Source organism: Eschscholzia californica, unplaced genomic scaffold, assembly GCF_041429995.1.
Source record: "Eschscholzia californica isolate CP2 unplaced genomic scaffold, dmEscCali1.0.p SCAF_4, whole genome shotgun sequence".
NCBI lineage: Eukaryota > Viridiplantae > Streptophyta > Magnoliopsida > Ranunculales > Papaveraceae > Eschscholzia > Eschscholzia californica.
Genome location: NW_028238461.1, coordinates 46,153,576 through 46,172,186, shown reverse-complemented (window position 1 = coordinate 46,172,186; position 18,611 = coordinate 46,153,576). Strand labels below are relative to the sequence as shown.

General features: G+C 36.8%; 3 protein-coding genes, 1 long non-coding RNA gene and 1 other non-coding gene across 5 annotated transcripts; 3 read left to right on the top strand and 2 right to left on the bottom strand.

Moving 5' to 3' along the window:
* Positions 1 to 910: 910 nt before the first annotated feature.
* Positions 911 to 3,945, bottom strand: LOC147545220 (dihydroflavonol 4-reductase-like). Its single transcript, XM_086637287.1, has 7 exons — positions 3,889 to 3,945; positions 3,504 to 3,690; positions 3,055 to 3,224; positions 2,722 to 2,916; positions 2,223 to 2,382; positions 1,935 to 2,127; positions 911 to 1,228 (listed from the first exon to the last, which is right to left on the bottom strand). The coding sequence occupies exons 2-7, from the start codon at positions 3,658 to 3,660 to the stop codon at positions 1,027 to 1,029; spliced, it is 1,077 nt and encodes a 358-aa protein (XP_086493413.1). The 5' UTR covers positions 3,661 to 3,690; positions 3,889 to 3,945; the 3' UTR covers positions 911 to 1,026.
* Positions 3,946 to 8,731: 4,786 nt separating this feature from the next.
* LOC147545219 (uncharacterized) lies at positions 8,732 to 13,191 on the top strand. The gene is made up of 3 exons (XM_086633700.1): positions 8,732 to 9,707; positions 11,802 to 12,233; positions 12,692 to 13,191. The coding sequence occupies exons 1-3, from the start codon at positions 9,053 to 9,055 to the stop codon at positions 12,871 to 12,873; spliced, it is 1,269 nt and encodes a 422-aa protein (XP_086489826.1). The 5' UTR covers positions 8,732 to 9,052; the 3' UTR covers positions 12,874 to 13,191.
* LOC147545218 (uncharacterized) lies at positions 8,853 to 13,197 on the bottom strand. The gene is made up of 2 exons (XR_015223267.1): positions 10,997 to 13,197; positions 8,853 to 10,373 (listed from the first exon to the last, which is right to left on the bottom strand). It is a non-coding gene; the product is annotated as an uncharacterized LOC147545218 (long non-coding RNA).
* Positions 13,198 to 13,617: 420 nt separating this feature from the next.
* On the top strand, positions 13,618 to 17,480 carry LOC147545217 (GTPase ERA-like, chloroplastic). The gene is made up of 9 exons (XM_086635725.1): positions 13,618 to 14,050; positions 14,756 to 14,901; positions 15,028 to 15,168; positions 15,246 to 15,359; positions 15,600 to 15,725; positions 15,883 to 15,981; positions 16,096 to 16,197; positions 16,785 to 16,865; positions 17,294 to 17,480. Exons 1-9 carry the CDS (start codon positions 13,720 to 13,722, stop codon positions 17,378 to 17,380), a joined length of 1,227 nt encoding a protein of 408 aa, XP_086491851.1. The 5' UTR covers positions 13,618 to 13,719; the 3' UTR covers positions 17,381 to 17,480.
* A 522-nt stretch (positions 17,481 to 18,002) lies between these two features.
* TRNAH-GUG (transfer RNA histidin (anticodon GUG)) lies at positions 18,003 to 18,074 on the top strand. The gene has a single exon. It is a non-coding gene; the product is annotated as a tRNA-His (tRNA).
* Positions 18,075 to 18,611: the final 537 nt, after the last annotated feature.

The following is an 18,611-nucleotide window of genomic DNA, read 5'->3' as shown; positions in this document are numbered from 1 at the left end:
TTCAACCTTTTGTACATGTAACACTCCCCTTATAACTATTCTCTCATCACATATGACTTTTGGATGAGATGTCCGTATAATAGCACTCCCCTTACAACTATTCTCTTATCACATGACTTTCAGATGAGATGTCAAGTATATTATCGTGATTCTTTCAACAAAAAAAAAGTATATTATCGTGATTCTAGCACAGTAAAGAACACTCACCTATTTATGATTTCTTAATGGCTTGTTTTTCGGAACCATAGTTTACATGATTTCTTGACCAGTACAAATGGTTTTAGAGAGGACAATCTGAATGTCCGTCCGAAGACCTAATCACGGACTAGTCTCGGACCAGTCTGAATGGTTTCGGAGAGGACAATCCGAATGGTTTCGGACCCAGGCGGCCCTAATCACGGATATTTAGTATGTTCTCTCCGAAACCATTCGGACTGGTTTGAGACCAGTCCGTGAATAGGGTTTTCAGGAGTATTTTTAATGGTGGTTTTGGATCAAGGTTCTTTCTCTTTCTAACGCCTCATCGTAGGTCAAGGTTAGTTTGAAATCAAAGTTCTTCCCGTAATGGTTTTACTCTCTTTCTCTCTCTAAAACAAGGTTCTTTATCTCTCTAACTCCTCATTGTTGATTGATGATGATGAATGTAGAAACAAAGTTGTATCCATACTAAAGTGTTGATTTAAATTCGAAGAAGGAGAAGAGATGAAGAAGAAGAAGAAAGAGAAAAAGGAGAACAAGAAGAACAGAAGAGAAAAACAAAAGTGGGTGGGTGCCTTCCTAATAGGCACCCCAACCCGTACCAGGTGCCTACAGAGGTCTAGGGCTAACAATAGTTTTAGCAGGTCCTATTAGTCGCTCTTAGTATAGGACTAAAAGATTGTTCACGGGAATCGACCCGCATGTGGACTTCAACAAACGAGCTTTCCCAATCAATTCATAAATCACAAGCAACAAACACACAAGCAAACATATCCTATACGTATAAAACCTTTGATAAGTAAAAGGCCATTAAGCCATAATGGCTAACTAAACTTCTAAGTTATTTTCCTTCACAACATCCATTAACATATATTTTTTGGGGGGTTGGAGCAATATTTTCTTTTCCTTGCATGACTTAATGGCTCCTTCAAACATGTCTTCTATTGTGTATTTGTATTCGAACCCAAGACCTTCAAGTTTCTTCGAAGAAAAATGAATCGGTTTGATTGACTCATCAATACCTTTAAACCTGCAATCATATTCATTTTCAGATTAACGAAATGACCAACAATGCAAATGAAATATTGGGAAGATTGCTAGGGAAAATCTGCTTTTTCCTCTAGTCGTGTTGTTTAAATAGGGATACCCCGAGAACCCCATTGTTAGCGACGTCAAAATTCAGTTGATTATAATGATAAAGATTCATTTAACACTGAATGTGATCGGACGGTTCGACCACCTAAGCCTCTTGACCATAATGGCAGCTAGGAGGACTGGGACAGGTATTTTACAAAATTTGGGTGTCATTACCCGTCCGAGCGCGCCATACACAACAGGGGGTACAAGGGCACTTTGGGTATGGAGTCATTCGCTCCTCGGGCAAACCATGGCCACAACCCAAGTAAGAGCACCCATATATAGCAGTGGCCTGAGCAAGTACCCTTTGGCTTTGGATTCAGCCCACGATTACTGGCAGCAATTCATTAGATGCTAAGGAGGTTTGGGCCTATCTATTAACACCCAAACCTCCACCAAAAGTCTAAGCTTATGATGTTGTGGTTGGGCTTATGATCGGGCAAGAACTTAAGTGGGCCAAAATTGGACGGTAATCCAATTTTGGCCGATCTTTGGTCCGCTAATTCAGAATATCTTCGTGTGGATCTCACAACCAAGTATGCACAAAATCGCTTGAAAAAATCTCATTGAATATATAAAGTGAAGAGAAAGAGTAGTACTTGGTAGGGATGCAGTATTCTGGAAACTTGTCTCTTAGGATGTTGGCAAATTGAAAAATTGTAGTATCTTTAGAAGAACATATGTATCTTCCCTCAGCTTTTGGATGTTCCAATAGGAAAATATGGGCGTTACATAAGTCGTCGAGGTGAACAAATTGAACTTGCTTTAGAATTGAATAATGTGCTTCATTTCCTGTCACATTTGCCCGTATATCGTCAAGTTATATATGGCTAGTCTTAAAATAGATGAAATAAATCAAACGGTAGATTTGATTGATATTTGTATACCTGTGATTAGGGCAAGTGCGGTTATCATGCTAGGCGGCATACTATATGTGATGAAGGGACCAACTACCAGTGTCGGTATGATACTAATAAAATGAATGTTATTCTCCTTAGCGAAGTCCCATGCAGCTTTCTCCGCCAATGTTTTGGATACAAAATACATCTGGATTTACGCATTAGAAACCCAAATATGTATCAATTATAACAAATGCAAGTTTACTTTCCACCACGGTTTTAAAACTAAAAGTTACATATTCAAGAAATTACTGCCCGACGTTTAACAAGATTAAAAAATATACTCCAGTAGTAAATAGTTTGTTGTCCCGACCTAGCCATTTTAACAAGAAATTATTGTTCGTGGAACTTTTTAGAACTCAATTTTATGTTTTTTTAGAAGGCATTTGCTACGGTTTTTTTTGTCTATAAATGTGTGATCGCAGGTAGTTCGACAAAGTAAAAATGTGGGTGCTGAAGCTTTACTTTGAAATTAGTATATACGTACCCAACCAGTCATCTTCGTCCGCCTGCAAAAGTCTGTATCGCTCCATGATGTTTCATCATAAGATGATTTTGGGTGCTCTTGGCCGAAGACAGTTCCGGCGGAACTAGTGTAAATAACACGCTTTACTGTCTTCGATTTCTTGCATGACTTCATGACATTTAAAACTCCATGAATTGTGGGCTTTATCACTTCATTCTACATTTAAACACCACATTCACTATATAAGGCAAATATCTCAATCGCTAAAACTATCGAAAACTGTTGCCTTATGTTCCTCTCCATATATATTAATCAAATTAGTAGAATTTAAGACAAAAAAAACTCATTTAGTACCTCAGGATCTTTTGATTCAAAGTCCATTTGGGTGGCAACATGGAATACACAAATGCATCCTTCAATCACTTTATCAAAGCTTCCGTCGTCATCGAGGTCTGCTTTCCATATGGTTAGTCGATCGTTTGCCTCTGGTATTTCCAGTAATGGCTTTATCTTTTCTATGTTAGCTGCAATTACAAGGAGATACCGTATCTAAAACTAATTATCAACAATTAAACGCATGTGATCTATATATAAGTGCTAAAGTTACCAAATGTGCAGTTATTTGGAACCTAGATGACACAGTTAAATCGACCAAAAGTATCTCTTAAAAAATAGTCAACAAAAGTATATATGTGGTTAGGATAATGTCACATCAATTTTTAAACGAGATAAAATTGACTAAAAGTCCATAGCAAAAGCAATATTCGCAATGATTAAAAGTTGTTAGAGGAGGAGAACTTAACTGGGATCACGAACCGTGGCACGAACGGTATAACCTTGTTGAAGAAGCTTCATGACGAGCCACGATCCGACATAACCGGCAGCTCCTGTCACGACAACGGGACCCTTCGTCCTCGAAATCATCTCTCCGCTTGCAGTATTAGTAGTAATAGAATCCATTTTTCTCTTCACTTTGTTCCTTTCTTTGATCTGCCACACTAATTAAACTCTAATTAGTGATTGATATTGGTAAATTTGGTAAATAGAATGTGGAAGCATGCATTTCTAATCTAACCCTTCAAGACTGTGCAACTAATATATTTTCTGAAATTATGGATTGAAAACAAAGAAGATTAATAATTGAAAAATCTATAGTTCTTTATATAAGAACTTAGGTACAAATATTACCTTTCACAATTTCTGCTTTCCTAATTGGATTCAACAAATATAGCCTAGAAAAAAGACAAATTAAGATGAGAAGAGATGGTGACTATATAAGAGAGAAAAAAAGTAGAATATCCGAACAAATTTAGATTCTTTTGGTGAATTTTGGTGAATCCAATAGATTTAGAGCATCAAAGGAAAGATAATTAACTTGAATGATTACATACTATAGATTCTTTTGGTGAATCCCATTTTGGTTTAGGCTCCATAAAGTAATAAACTTTTATCCTTCACATGCCACTTCAATTTCCACTTGAATTATTTTCCTTGAGTATCTAATCTCTTTTGCAGATCCTAACATTTAGCTTTTATTTTAAATTTAAATATCTTTAAAACTAGAAATTGGAATATGAGTTTATTGAAGATCTTCCAATAATATTTCTTAATTTATAAGTTGATATACTATAAGGAAAAAAATGCACCATTTCATTTTTAGTAATTTCGCCTATTTAGGAAGTACGTGTCCACATCTTCAAACAATATTTCACATAAATAAAAAAAATTTAGTCAAAAGTTTAAATACATATCTACTCGAAATGATGAATCTGTTCAAATCACCCTCAAGGAAATGAAAGGAAAATATTAACATAAATTGCGCGTTTAGATATATCATTTGTAATTATCTACAAATTTCCTACCAAATTGGATGTACGAACTTTCAAAAAAAAAAAGATTTGGATGTAGGGAGCTTCGTTTCCATAGTATTGTAGACCAGCCTTAAAGTTTCATACGTTAAGGTATATGAAGACAAAACATCATAATTTCCAGATTGTTATATGGACGGAAGATTTTTCAAGGATATTGAAACTAAGTCTGTCAATGGATATCTGAATATTTGACATCCGATCCGTATCCGTATTCGAATTTTAGAAAGATATCCGAAATTTCGGAATCTGGACGGAAGATTTTTCAAGGGATATTGAAACTAAGTCTGTCAATGGATGTCCGAATATTTGACATCCGATCCGTATCCGTATTCGAATTTTAGAAAGATATCCGAAATTTCGGATATCAAATACAGATTCGGATATTCCTTATCGGATATCTGCTCATCGGATGTCGGATACGGATACACTAATATTCGATCCGATAAATATCCGTATCCGATAAGTGATATAAAAAAATAGTAAAAAATTAAATTCATTTATAATAATATATAAAATGTGTGGTTGAGATTTATTATTTAGATCTGATGGTTAAAAATTTAAAATTTTGTAAAAGTTTCGGATATCAGATATTATCCGATATCCATTAATATTATCGGATTCGGATATCGATTTATAATATCCGTCGGATAACTATCGGATATCAGATAGATTATCTGATTCGGATACAGATATGGCTATGTCCGATCCGATAAGCTACCGTTTACAGGCCTAAATTTGAAACTCCTTAAACCGTTATTCTTTTGAATAACACTGATTAGGTCCCAGTTTCTTCACTTTCACACCACCGCCACTACCAACTACCATCTTGCTTTCTCTTTCGATCAGTGCTCTTTATGCGAAGGCAAAATACCATGTTAAATTTGTGATTTTATAATTCAAAACTAATTGATAATGAGTGAAGAGGACTCAGACATTATATTTTTTGGTTGTTAGATGCTTCTTCTCCCACGTATGACTACTCTCACACGCCCCCTCACATGTGACGTTCGTTGAGCATAACACGTGTTTTTTTTGGGTGCCGTGGAGCACGTGTGACTTTTTAAGCCTATCACGCGTGGGCCTAATTTTGATACCATGTTAGAATGAAGTAGATTCAGAGAGAGAAGTAATCATTTTATTTCTTAAACTTAAGATAATCCATTATTACATTTGATCTCTCAATTTATACTGTTAATTCTAGGAGTGCTTCTAAAGGCATCGGGCCAAAAGGCTGTTAGCATCCAGAAATTTTATTGACTCGGGTCAATGGTCATTGACCTGAGTTCTCTATAAGCACCGGTTTTTAATGTGGGTGACGTTCACCTTCATTTGCTTCTTCCATTTTCTTCTTCCAAAACAAAAGGAATCCTAATTCATTTTTCTTCCAAAACAAAATCTTAGAAAAGAGCGCAAAAGGGAGTTAAATCTGTTGTGACATTTAATGTTAGACCATGATACGTTATCCAGCGTGAGACCCGTATCCCGATTGCAGCAAGCTTCCGATTCCCTGAACATATAATCAAGAAGACAAGTCAGAACCTTACCGATATTGAAAATAGTATTAAACAGAAAAAAATAAGGTGGTGGTGGTGGAAACAGTCAGCTGGAAATTTCAGTGCAACATTAGACATAGAGGTCCCTACTGAATAATTACGTTTACTTATGTTTTCTCATATGAATCTCTTGTCTCCAGCTATTGGCGATCCCATTTCCATAGAGAGTGTTCTTTCCTGATGGCTACTTAGGTCTCTCATCACCTAACTAGCTTTTCGGTTGTTGTATATAAACAACCCAGATTGATAGCTTGATATCTGAATTCATGGTGGAGAGTAACTAGATATATGGATCATGTTCGGGACTATGATAAGCGGACTGAATTAAATCTCATGATTATGTTATCCCTGGGAAATTATGCAGCCCTTCAGAAATTTTAAATAAGAAACGTCCAAGCATATGATAATGAGGTACTTATCACCTTCAGAAAAGTTCAAGCATTGAGAATGAAAAACGATAAAGAAGCAAAGTGATATATAAGATCACTTACTAACTTCAAATACTCCTTTGAACTACCAGTACCCAATGTATAAACAGGATTATGGTGAAGTACAATTAAAGTATCCGAAGAATCGTTATTGACGTGAATCAAGTATCCGAAGATTCGTGAGATTATGAGTGATTTCGTGAGCAGAAGTTCGGTTGTTCAAAGCTTAGAGAGAGAAAGTGTTGAATTTCCAATTCGATTCAGATTTTGTGAGAGATGGACGGAGGGGTTAGGGTTAACTCCACTTTAACCCGTGCCTACATAGTTGGACGGTGCTAACAGAGAAAAGGAGCAGTTGGGTCTGGTGCTAATAGATATGGATGCTAACCGCCTGATGCCTGATGCCTTTAGAAGCACCCTAATTCTAGTGAGAGAAAGTTAAGATGGTTGTTAGTGTAACAACCTTTTTATAAGGGCATCTCTCCTAATTCCCTTAACACTACTATATAGGCACCTCTCTGAAGGATATATCCGTTCGGTCCGAAGGAGATGTCCTTCTGAAGGAGTGTCCTTCGACCAAGATGGCAATGTGATCAATTTGTCAGCTAGGATAACGATGACCATATTGTGAAGATCATCCAGTCCGGTCCAATTAGGAGTCGTAGAGCGTTTTGCTAGAAGCCTACTACGATCGTCGGATCACTTCGGTGATTTTCGGCTAACATAGACCGGAACTACAACGGGTTACACATAAGAGTGGTAACTTGATCGGAGAGATTTGACTAAACGGGAATAGGCTAAAGATGGATTAGATCCATCTAAATAGGCCGAAAAGGTTCGAATAGAGATTCGGAACAAGATAGAAAGAACCGGGCTTTAAAAGGGTGCCCGGAACAAGGCTCTAAGGGCAGGCCATGTGATGCCCGACCAAGGTAAGTGGGTCAGTCAGATAAAACCCATAGTGGGCTGCCCTGGCCGGCCACACTAAAGGGAAAAGCCAAAATACCCCAATTTGGTAATTATCTTTTCTGTGACCCGGAAAATAGAAAGACCTAATTTGAATATGATTCTAATTAGGATTTCTCTATATAAGGGTCATTAGAGAACAGAAAAGGTGTGGATTTTTCTCAGAAATAAAAATTATAAAGCTTTCTCTCTCTCAATATACACCTAGTGGAGAGAGATGATTGTAGAGAAAAAGCTCCCGTTCTATCAATCTAATCAAGAAGAAGGGTTCTTCTCAACCTTCTATTAAACCCTAGCAGACTGAAAGGAAGGGAGATCAAGTCGACCTACTCGGTGTCTCAAGTAGAGGAGCGACACTTGGACCTCTCGATCTTCACACGCGATTGGAAAGGTTCGTGGGAAAAACGCGATAGAGGTATTTATTCCCTTCTAGTTCATTGATTAGTTCATGCTATATGATTCTGGGTAATCTAGTGTTAACATATGATGTTTGAGATTCCGCTTAAAACACTAGATAGTTGTATTAGATACACAAAAAATCCTACACTCTCTTCAGACTTATATTATTTGTCTGTTACACTTTAGTTATACTTCCTTCTCCTTATACCCATACTTAGTACTCCGTTAACATCAATCTATACTACCTATGGTCCTTTCATATCAAGACCCTCCCACATGACAGAGGCGTGCTCGAGCCTGAAAGTGGAACCATCGTGGAGAATTCGCTCTATTATTTCTGAGATTCTGACAGAAGCTGCAACTTTGATGAGTTTCCAATTTTTGCATTGTTTGCGTAGATTTAATGCAGTAGTTCACAAGTTAGCTAGATTTGCTTTTGATGGTAATGTAACCCAGAAGTGGGAATTTTCTAGCATTTCTTGTTGCATTATAAGGCGACACGACAGACAAAACCATGAATTTGAATGAAGACTTATGCCTACTTCCATAAAAACCCCTAGTAGTTTACAGACAAAAAGGGAGAGAAAAAAGACTACCATGCACAACCCTTGCTGGCTTATTAGATAAAGTTAACTTTAGGACAACAGGGGAAATAATAACAGTCCTGTTTGGCGTGGTGGTCTATGCCTCTATGACAAATCAAACTGACTAAAATGCTACGCGTTCGCTTTACGCACCCCTATAGAGGAAATTTCGCGCCTTTTCGCATCCCTCGGACCAAATTTGAATGAAGTCAGCGTAGTTTAGCAAAAAAGACCCTCGAAATGTAAATAACGTTGACAAAGGCGGAGATACTTGTCCGAAAAATAAAGAAGAGAGTTCGGTTGGTAAGAGAGAAAGTCTCTCTCTCTCTCTAGCCTCTACCGCTTTCTTTCTCTCTCTCTCCTCTTTTTTCGGCTTGAACCTCAAGAAACATTTCTTGTTTTACAGGTAAAATGGAAGTTTATCCGGAATTTCATCTCTCCTATTTAAAAATCTAGGGTTTCAGTATAACTACTACACCTAATAGATAGATATCTCTTCCTTCCTAGATATAAATCTAGGGTTTCGTTTCTTTTGTTGATTTGAAGAATCTATGCCGACGTTTTCAGCAATTACGTTTGATAGATTTTTAGAACCTGGAGCATCAAAATCTGGTGCAAAACCTACGATTTCAAAGCTAGAGAGAAGAAATAGTTCACCGGATCAGAGAGAAAGTAAACCTAAAGTTGTACCTTCATCTCTTTATACAACTCCAGAAATAACTCCATTACCTGATTCCCCTTTTTCAGTTCCTCATTCACCTTATGTATTTCATAAACGAAGAGGACCAAATCTCCAAAAGAGTCTTTCACAGAGCAATGTTTCCGCCAATGTGGAGATGGAGAAAGTGGAGAAGGTTGATGATAATGGAAGAAGCTATTCTGATGTAGTTTCAGGATTTCATCAAGATGTTAGTTTGATGAAGAAACTTCCTGAAATTGGGGAGGAGGTTGTTATTAACAATGGTTTTAATGGTGGGGAGGTTGAGATTAGTGATTTAAATGATGGGTTGGATGAAAATAGGGCAAATGATTCTTCATCCATGTCGGTTGGAATAGATTTAGAGAGAGAAAGTGTTTGTGAAGATTTTTTTGATCCTAATGATTCATTGAGTGTTGCTAGCTATACTGATGGGGAAGACAATTTCGGGGGTGATCGTTCTTTCAAGATGACAACACCAATTAGGGAATTTTTTGATGCTTGTGAAGGTATATTTGGTTCATTTATATAGTTGTCCTGTTTGCTATATTGGTATTATCTTTTGGAATATGCTTTTTCTTTTTAATTATTTTTTATTGTCTCATGATGAATTGGTAGATAAGATGCTTAATTTCATATTTATGAAATTTTAATCAAGTTTAGTGGTAAATTGGAGCCATCTAATGTTGCTTGCATGATGATTGTATATTTTGTGATGTCTAATAACTATGGGAAATACCATTCTATGAAGTAGTTGGGAGTCTTGATTCTAAGTAATCTCACCCGTTTTTTCACTAGTTCGTAAACTCAGCATCAAGATGAGTCTCCCCAATCTTAAAGAGCAAAAGAGAATTGAGATATTGGGTACTTATTATGTTGTCTTGAATCTCGAGGACACTATTGTTCAACAATAATACCTTAGCACATATTCCCATCTCAATTTACAACCTTCAAAAGCTTTTGAGATTAGGGATTCTTTCCTCAATCCTTCAAAACCTTGTGGGTGCTTGCCTAGGTATTTAAGACATGTTCATTCAGTGAAGTAGATTTAAGGTGCCGAAGGGAGAAATCTTCGGAGGCTCATCCCCCATTCCATTGTTTTGAGGATTAAGGCCACTTTTAAAACTAGTACGTTGATGCAATCTTGGTGGAGTGGAGTGCAAGCTTTTTAGGAACTGGTTTGGTTCGGTAAGTGGATGCACTTTTTAGGAACCATTAATACCAAACCGAACCAGTCAAGTTCAATTAATATATATAATTATATATTTACATAATTTTTTCTAAAATACATCTATCATATCTCTATAATTTCATACAAATACATACCTTTCATCAAGTTGCTATAAATAAGAATAACTACTACCCATACAAAACAACAACACTACTACAATATAATGTTACTAGCTAGTATTAGATTAAAACAATTCATGTATCATCAATGTTACTAGCTACTATATAATATTTCGGCGGGGGACCTTCACATGTCTTTCATGTTTCAAATGTTTTTTCGATGCATTATGTTAGTTTGATTGTTTCTCCAGGTTTTTTAGGAGTACTGTCTTGATTTTATACGTCAATGTATGAAGAAAGTAACTCGATTCGCCGATTTTCATGTAGAACAAATTGCGTTTTATGGATGGTTTGGTATCCAGTAGTATCCAAACCGCTTATGATGGTTTGGTTAGTAACTGAACCAAATTCTGACCGGTTTGGTAACGGTTTGAAAAATCACTAACCAAACCACTCATGGTTTGGTAACGGATGACACCAAAATACCGGATACCGAACCAACGAACACCCCTATCCACCCTGACTTGCACAGCTTTTACTTATAGCAGGGAGCATTAGCGTTGTCACTCTAATCCCTCCGTCTTTCTCTCTCTTTGCTGCTGCAGCTTGCTGGGCTGCTTACATCAGCCCATATATTGATTTCTTGTGCAGTTTCACTCTCTTCTATCAGTTCCTCTTAGTGCCCTTTTTGGATCTCCTTATAACATTCTTTATTCTTTATAAATTCATTCATCTTTTAGAAGAAACATCATAATCTACAAACATTCTCTGTCTCCATATAACTCAGGTGTGGATAACATATCTTCGGACATGCATTCCACAAGTTATTAAGCATTTCAGTTGCTTCTCTAAATTAAGTGTAGCATAGCATTTTGTGAAATGTCTTTGGAATAATGTTGCAACATTGAGCTTGGAAAATGGACTCCTGTACAAGGCAAGGTAAAGGACTGCGAAAGCTATGGCATATCATACTATTTTTGTTTACTACTCGAAATTAGTCTAGTTCTTATTTTGTGCATGCATACTATTTGAACTTCTGTCTCGATGAAAATTTGGGTGTCCTGCTTCGCTTTTTATCCATATAGTTCTCTTTTCTTCCATAAGTTTGTCCAAGCCTTCAGGAATTCATTTTTAGACCAGCACCTTTATGTGTGAGCTTGATCTCGTGGGATGTAATGTGAATCTTGATCGTGTCTAGCATGGAGGTCTATATATCACTTGGTTGGGAGTTCTTATATGTAATTAGTTTAGCTATTGATTCTTGTGTTCTGCAACATATTGAAGACTTACACTTAGTATTTTACTTATTTCAGAACTCTCTAATGGAGGTAGCCATCAGTATACTCGTGATTTTGAAACGGAGCTTCGTAATATCAGATTGGATTTGTTAATGGAGGTAGAGAAGCGGAAACAAGCAGAGGATGCCCTAAATAGCATGGAAAGGCAGTGGGACCGGCTCAGAGAACACTTGTCTGTTGTAGGTGTAACACTCCCCGCGGCTTCGGCTATTGTAGCAGAGGATGCAAACTTGAACTATGATCCTGCTGAAGATGTATGCCGACAGATATCTGTTGCACGGGATGCAGCCAATTCTTTAGGGAGGAATGCTGCTAAAGCTGAGGCTGAGTTGGAGATGGAATCTTGGATTGAGTCAAAGAACTTTGAGATTGCTCGGCTGTCGGATCGACTGCGTTATTATGAAACTGTTAACCATGAGATGTTTCAGAGGAACCAAGAAACTGTTGGTACGTTTTCTCTATACGTGTATAATTTCTCTACTCATCTTTCATGTATTTGATTTCCTTACTAAGAACTTATAAGGGCGGGTTTTGGACGGGTCATCTCTACCTTCCCAATTTAGCGGGGAGGGGATTTTGGTACCTTATTCTTTCCTATTTGTTGACGGAGTGGGCACAAGATGGATTGACTCTAATGGCCATCCCCATCCGCATTCTCTTTAACTTAGTGACTTTCCTTGTAAAAAAATTATCTTGATTTTTTCAGTTTGTCTGTGATGAAATGTCTGTTATGGTCATGTCACCCATGGTACATAGGACAACGAGAAAACGCACCTATTTTAACTTCCTTATAGTTGTTTGTGTTCATATATGAGGACTGAATCATGCCAATCAAATGTTATGTTTTCCTGTCCGTTCTTTCTGATTACGTTCTTGTTGTGATGTGCTTCTTTTCCGGTTTACAGAAATGGCAAGACATCAAAGAGAAAAGCGAAAGATAAAGCAGAGATGGATTTGGAGTTCAATTGGCGTAACCATTGCCCTTGGCTCGGCAGCCCTAGCATGGTCATATTCCTCAACTTCCAAAGGACTGTCACCCGCCGATTCATCTCATAATTTTGACACATCCGACAACGCAGAGCTTTGATTTTTCATTCCGGGAAGACAGCGATGCTGTTTTTTCATTCAATACATGCAAAAGATAGAAAGAAAGAAAGGAGAAGATCATATGCAGTTGCTTGTGAATAATATATTTCTTCTTTTTTCCATTTTGGTTCTTTTCTGCATTTGATCCAGATAGTGAACAAAACATTTCATAATATACCTTAATTTCTTTGGGGCTAAGACTGCAATAGATGTTATTTGCAGGCTAAGCATTTAATATATCATACTCATCTTCTTGATGTAAGTTTCAAATTTTGATACCTTGTGAGATTAATGTCGATTTGTTACTTTAACACTGACATAACAAGTTCAGATCTATGTCTATATGAAGAAGCTCCGAATAAGAAATCAATCTCCGAAAACTTACTCACGCTCCTCACGGATATGCTCTGTTGTAAAAGCCAGCATATTTCAATCCGATAAACAAATTTTCTTCCCTAGAGGAGAAACCCTAGGAAAGTTGTCGACTTCAACTACAGTATGTGGACGAATCATATTAGGTCCGGCCAAAAGTCTGTCATATCTCTCTCGGTTCTTAACAAACCAAACGTTCTCTGTAGTCTTCTAATAGCGTCTGACTGACATGGTAGTATGTAAATTATAGATCATCTTCACATAAAATCAGTAATTCTCTTAAAATTTAGAAATTGGGGTGTAAAAATATATCAACTCCAACAAAAACAAAAGGTGTTGGGTGTAAATATTAACCCGTTCTATCAGAACCGGTCCGTGTGTGATGGGCCCGTTTCAAATTCTTCTTCAAACAGATAGATGTGAGAAGTGCTATCTCTCTCTCAGGAAGAACTAAAAAGCTTTCTTTCTTGCTCCCATGGAGCTCACTCTCCCAATCTCTGCTAAACTTCCAAGAAAAGAAATTTTCCAGTTTCTTCCTACAAATAAAGCTCTATTCACACAATTTACGAGATACCCACCTCGAGAAATTTCATTTCGTGCTCGAAATCGAGCTTTTGTACTGGAAAAACAACTCCTTGATGGAAGATATCAGGGAGAAGAGAATGAAGATGAAGAAGGAACAAGTAGCTCTTCTGAAGATTCGTCCTTCTTGTCCTTGAGTGAGAAACCAGATAGAAATTTGGCCTTACTTGATGACTACGAGATGGAAGAACTCGATTTTGAGGTCGACCCAAACCATAGAAGTGGTTAGTTTGTCTTTCTTTTTCTGCTTTTTTACTTGAAGTTTTTTGTTTATGTTTCTAGATTGTTGAAATTCTGTGGTTTTTGTTAGTGGGTTTATCTTTTTAGGAGATATTAAGAACCAATTATATGAAAAATCACATTAGATAATCATCTCACTACTCAAAGAAAGAGAAATGTTTTTTTTTTCTTTTCTTTTTTTTTTTTTTTTTTTTTTCTATTTTATGCTTGTTCATGATGTTAGATGAATATAAATCATACCATTTGAGACCTGCAAAACTATGTGATATACATTTTTTAGCCTCTCTTTCACTGTTAGAGCAGGTGGTTTTACTTTAGCATGGCATTAAAACAGAAAGACAAAGAATTCGTCGTGGGTTGAACTCAAAGAGTTCGCACTAGTACGATGAAAATAACGTTTTGACGACCATTAATTATGTTGTTATAATCCCACATTCGTGATGGAAAAGGCAGGTTGGGGGATGACAGATTTCCACGACCAACCAACATATGATCTATACATTCTAGAGTATAGGTGATTGTCAAATCAATATACGCACATCTTTTAAACAGCTCGGGCTTTTGGAGTAAGTCTTTGTTACGTAGTTTATATATGTGATTTTTCTCTTCCATAAGCACACATAAATGTCAAATGATCGAAACCTTAAGGGTTACTAGTTAATAATTATAATTTGAATGAGGTTATACAGGATATGTTGCTGTAGTCGGTAAACCAAATGTTGGGAAAAGTACACTTTCGAACCAGATGATAGGCCAAAAGCTCTCAATTGTTACTGATAAACCTCAAACCACAAGACATCGAATACTGGGTATATGTTCAAGTGATGAATATCAGGTAAGATTAGTTATCATAAACCATTTATGTTTTCAACCTTCACTTATGTTAATGAGAGAGACTAAAAGTTATGTTACTATGAGAAAATGGGCAAAATTGTTCATGTGCGATATGGGTAGTTTGCAGATGATACTTTATGATACACCTGGTGTCATTGAGAAGAAAATGCATATGTTGGATTCTATGATGATGAAGAATGTCCGTAGTGCTGCAATTAATGCAGATTGTGTTGTAGTCGTAGTTGATGCTTCTAAGATGCCTCAAAAGGTATGCTTGTCTGGACAAGTTTTAATCAAAATCTGGTTTAATTCTATCTTTGTAAGCTCATCTTTTATACTTTTCAGATTGACGAAGTGTTGGAGGAAGGTGGATGGAACCTCAAAGAAAAAGTACCCACTTTGTTGGTTTTGAATAAGAAAGATCTCATTAAGCCTGGAGAAATTGCGAAGAGACTAGAGGTTAGTAGAGGGATAGAAGTTCTCATAGTCGTAGATGGTTTTTACCCATTTCCTATCTTCTTCCTCTGGGAAGAAATTGGTCATATATCGATCATATTCCCCTTCATAGGTCTCTCACTTAGCAACTTGCCGTTCCTTGTTAGTACTTGGTAGATAAAATTGGAGGTCTTCCTAATCAGGGTACCTTAAATACGTTATATATTTGTATCTTGTAAAAATTTAATAGCTCATTTACTACAGTGGTATGAGAAATTCACTGATGTTGATGAGGTCATTCCTGTGAGTGCCAAGTATGGCCATGGAGTGGAAGATATCAAGAACTGGATCCTTACAAAGCTTCCTCTTGGACCAGCTTATTATCCGAAGGTATGTAGAATAGCATTGTTTCGTGCCAGGTTAAATTTCTGTTGCTCTCTCTCTCGCTTGCACTAATTTGCTCAAGTAAAACTTAATTGAATATTTGAATAGGAGACTTTATCCTATTGTTCTTTTGTTGAAACTGTTTCTTTTTTTATGTCTCCAGGATATTGCAAGTGAGCATCCGGAAAGATTCTTTGTAGCTGAAATCGTTAGAGAGAAGATTTTTATGCAGTATAGAAATGAAGTTCCTTATGCTTGTCAGGTATATTCTTACTCATTAGCTTCTGTTCTTTTTTGCCTTTCAAAGTCCCCCTTTACAACGGAATTAAACTAGAGGTAGTGCGAAACTCAACATCATTTTCTTCTGCTTTCTTAGGTGAACGTGGTAACCTACAAAGCTAGGCCAACCTCAAAAGACTTCATTCAAGTTGAGATTGTAGTCGAAAAGAATACACAAAAGATCATCCTTATTGGGAAAGTAAGTGAACTTTCATTTCTAGAATTCTTGAGCACTTGTCGGAAAAGTAGTCGATATCGAGTATTTTTGTATTTGCTAGCTGAAAGGCTGGTTAACGGTTTATCGCGAATATCTTGCGATATTAACTACATCACTTGTCTAGTGCTCTTGGTTTTCATGTTTCCAGGCTCTTTTTTGTTACCCTAATTATTGTTTTTAGAATTGTTCAATTTTCGCACTCTAAGCATGATTTTGTCTATGGACCAAATTTGGATTGTTTGGCTCCAATACTCGCCAAGCCATACCATCCTAAAATGAAGCAAGTGTTGACACGGGCCCTAATTTAGGCTATGATAAAGTAAACTATATATCAAATGACTGAGTCAACTCCGAGTTAAAAGCTAATTCAGTCTGAGTCATTACCAAATCGAATATTTAGCAGGGTCATCCTAGTTTTCTAACCAACCTCTCCCACAACTTCTTTATTGTTTTTGATATCTCAAACTCTTCGTACATATAGGGTTCAGACGGTAATATGAACTCATATAGAAAAATATTGCCCAATATGGTTTTCTAATGCTTTGGTGTTTTTTTTTACCGGAGTACAGGAAGGAAAGGCTCTAAAACTCTTGGCAACTGCAGCAAGGCTCGATATTGAAGATTTTTTGCAGAAGAAAGTATTCCTTGAGGTACAAATTTTAAAGTTCCATTGTCAAAACCACACCATCTGAAGCATATTTGAATCATCAAAGATGTAATTTGTGCTTTAGTGTTTACTTCAGAGCATATAGTTTTACTTGATAGGAAAAGAGTATTCCTGTTATTGTTTAAAGGCCAACCAGAGTCTTGGAACCTCTATAATGAGATCCAGATTAGGACCACACGAATCACCACTAACTGCGACGGTTCCATAGGATAACCAACACCTAGGAGCAAGAAACACCATCGACAAAGATGGGCAGGCTGCCTTTCGGAGAGTTTTGATCTCCTGACCTCTCGGCCTACCAATGATTTTGACCAAGTGGGTTTGACCACTCAATGAACCTACTCTTGGTTTTTGTCGAGCTTGATTACAGTCGGGTTAATGAGTAATAATTTTAAAGTTTTCTTCTAACAGGTAGAGGTGAAGGTGAAAGATAACTGGCGACAAGATGAAGGTCTTCTGAAGCACTATGGTTATGGAGGCCAAATTCGAGCCATATGAAGTTTGTAAAACACCTTTATATACTGCTCGAACATTTTTCTACTGCAGATAGATTAATGAATGTTTGTTCAATGGAATCCTCAACACTATTACAGCTCTATTCAAGTTTTTTTTGGAGAAATAATAAGAAAATGGAGCAAAAAAAAACATATTTGACTACACAAGCAAGTTGAATAGCCTGGAACGAATATGAAACATCAAATAGTAAATATGAGGTGTTTTCTTTGTTTCCCGAAAGGCCCTTACTTTATGACTAGCTTACCACGAATCCCCTTACTTTATTGAAAATATCCAGAAGGCCCCCTTTTTAAGTTATTGTTAAATGTCCGTTAACTAGTCATCACCTCTCTCTCCTCCATCTCATCACCTCTCTCTACCACCCCATCGTTTTCACCGACGAAGGTCGCCGGCCGGCCAATTTTCCGGCCGGCAACCTTCAAACAAGAAAAAAATTTACAGTCAACTTATGCTTTATGGTAGTTAGTGATATTCTATTGAAGGAAGTACTATTATATATGGCTGGAGAAAATGGAAAGTGGCTATTCCTGTAAGGAGAAGAAAGAAGAAAGCAAAATAAGTGTTATCATATATGAGCGGAGATGACAACGTCATTAGCACAAGAGTGGCTGTAGTTTAGTGGTGAGAATTCCACGTTGTGGCCGTGGAGACCTGGGCTCGAATCCCAGCAGCCACAATCTGTTTTTACGTTTTTTTTAATATCCAACTAGCACTTTTCTTAAGCATCTGATTTTATGGGTGAGTCAGATTCAACCACTCAGATGAAGGTGAAGTTCCACGCGCTCATATTCAAGCCTCAGACTTGGTTATTTCCTATTTTATGCTTTTGCATACATCAAAAACAAGATATTAAATCAATTTAAACAGTTTATATTGTTGAGGAAAAGTCAATAATTTTATCGAAAAATATTATTTTTTATTTTCAACATCTTCTGGTCATTTCATATTTTATGCTTTTGTAGACGTCAAAAACAAGATATCAAATCAATTTAAACATAGTTTACTATGTCGAGGAAATCTAAATAATTTGGGTCGAAAGTCAAAACTGAAAATGATTTATCGAAAATAAAGGTTTTTGGTATAGGAAGAGCACTATTTAGTAAAGGCAGTGCGTTAAAAAGGTCAATTTATGTATTTGCTCTTCCTTTACCAAATTGGTTTAAGGAGGGCGTTATAAGGATCATTTAATAAATAGTGCCAAAATAGAAGGACT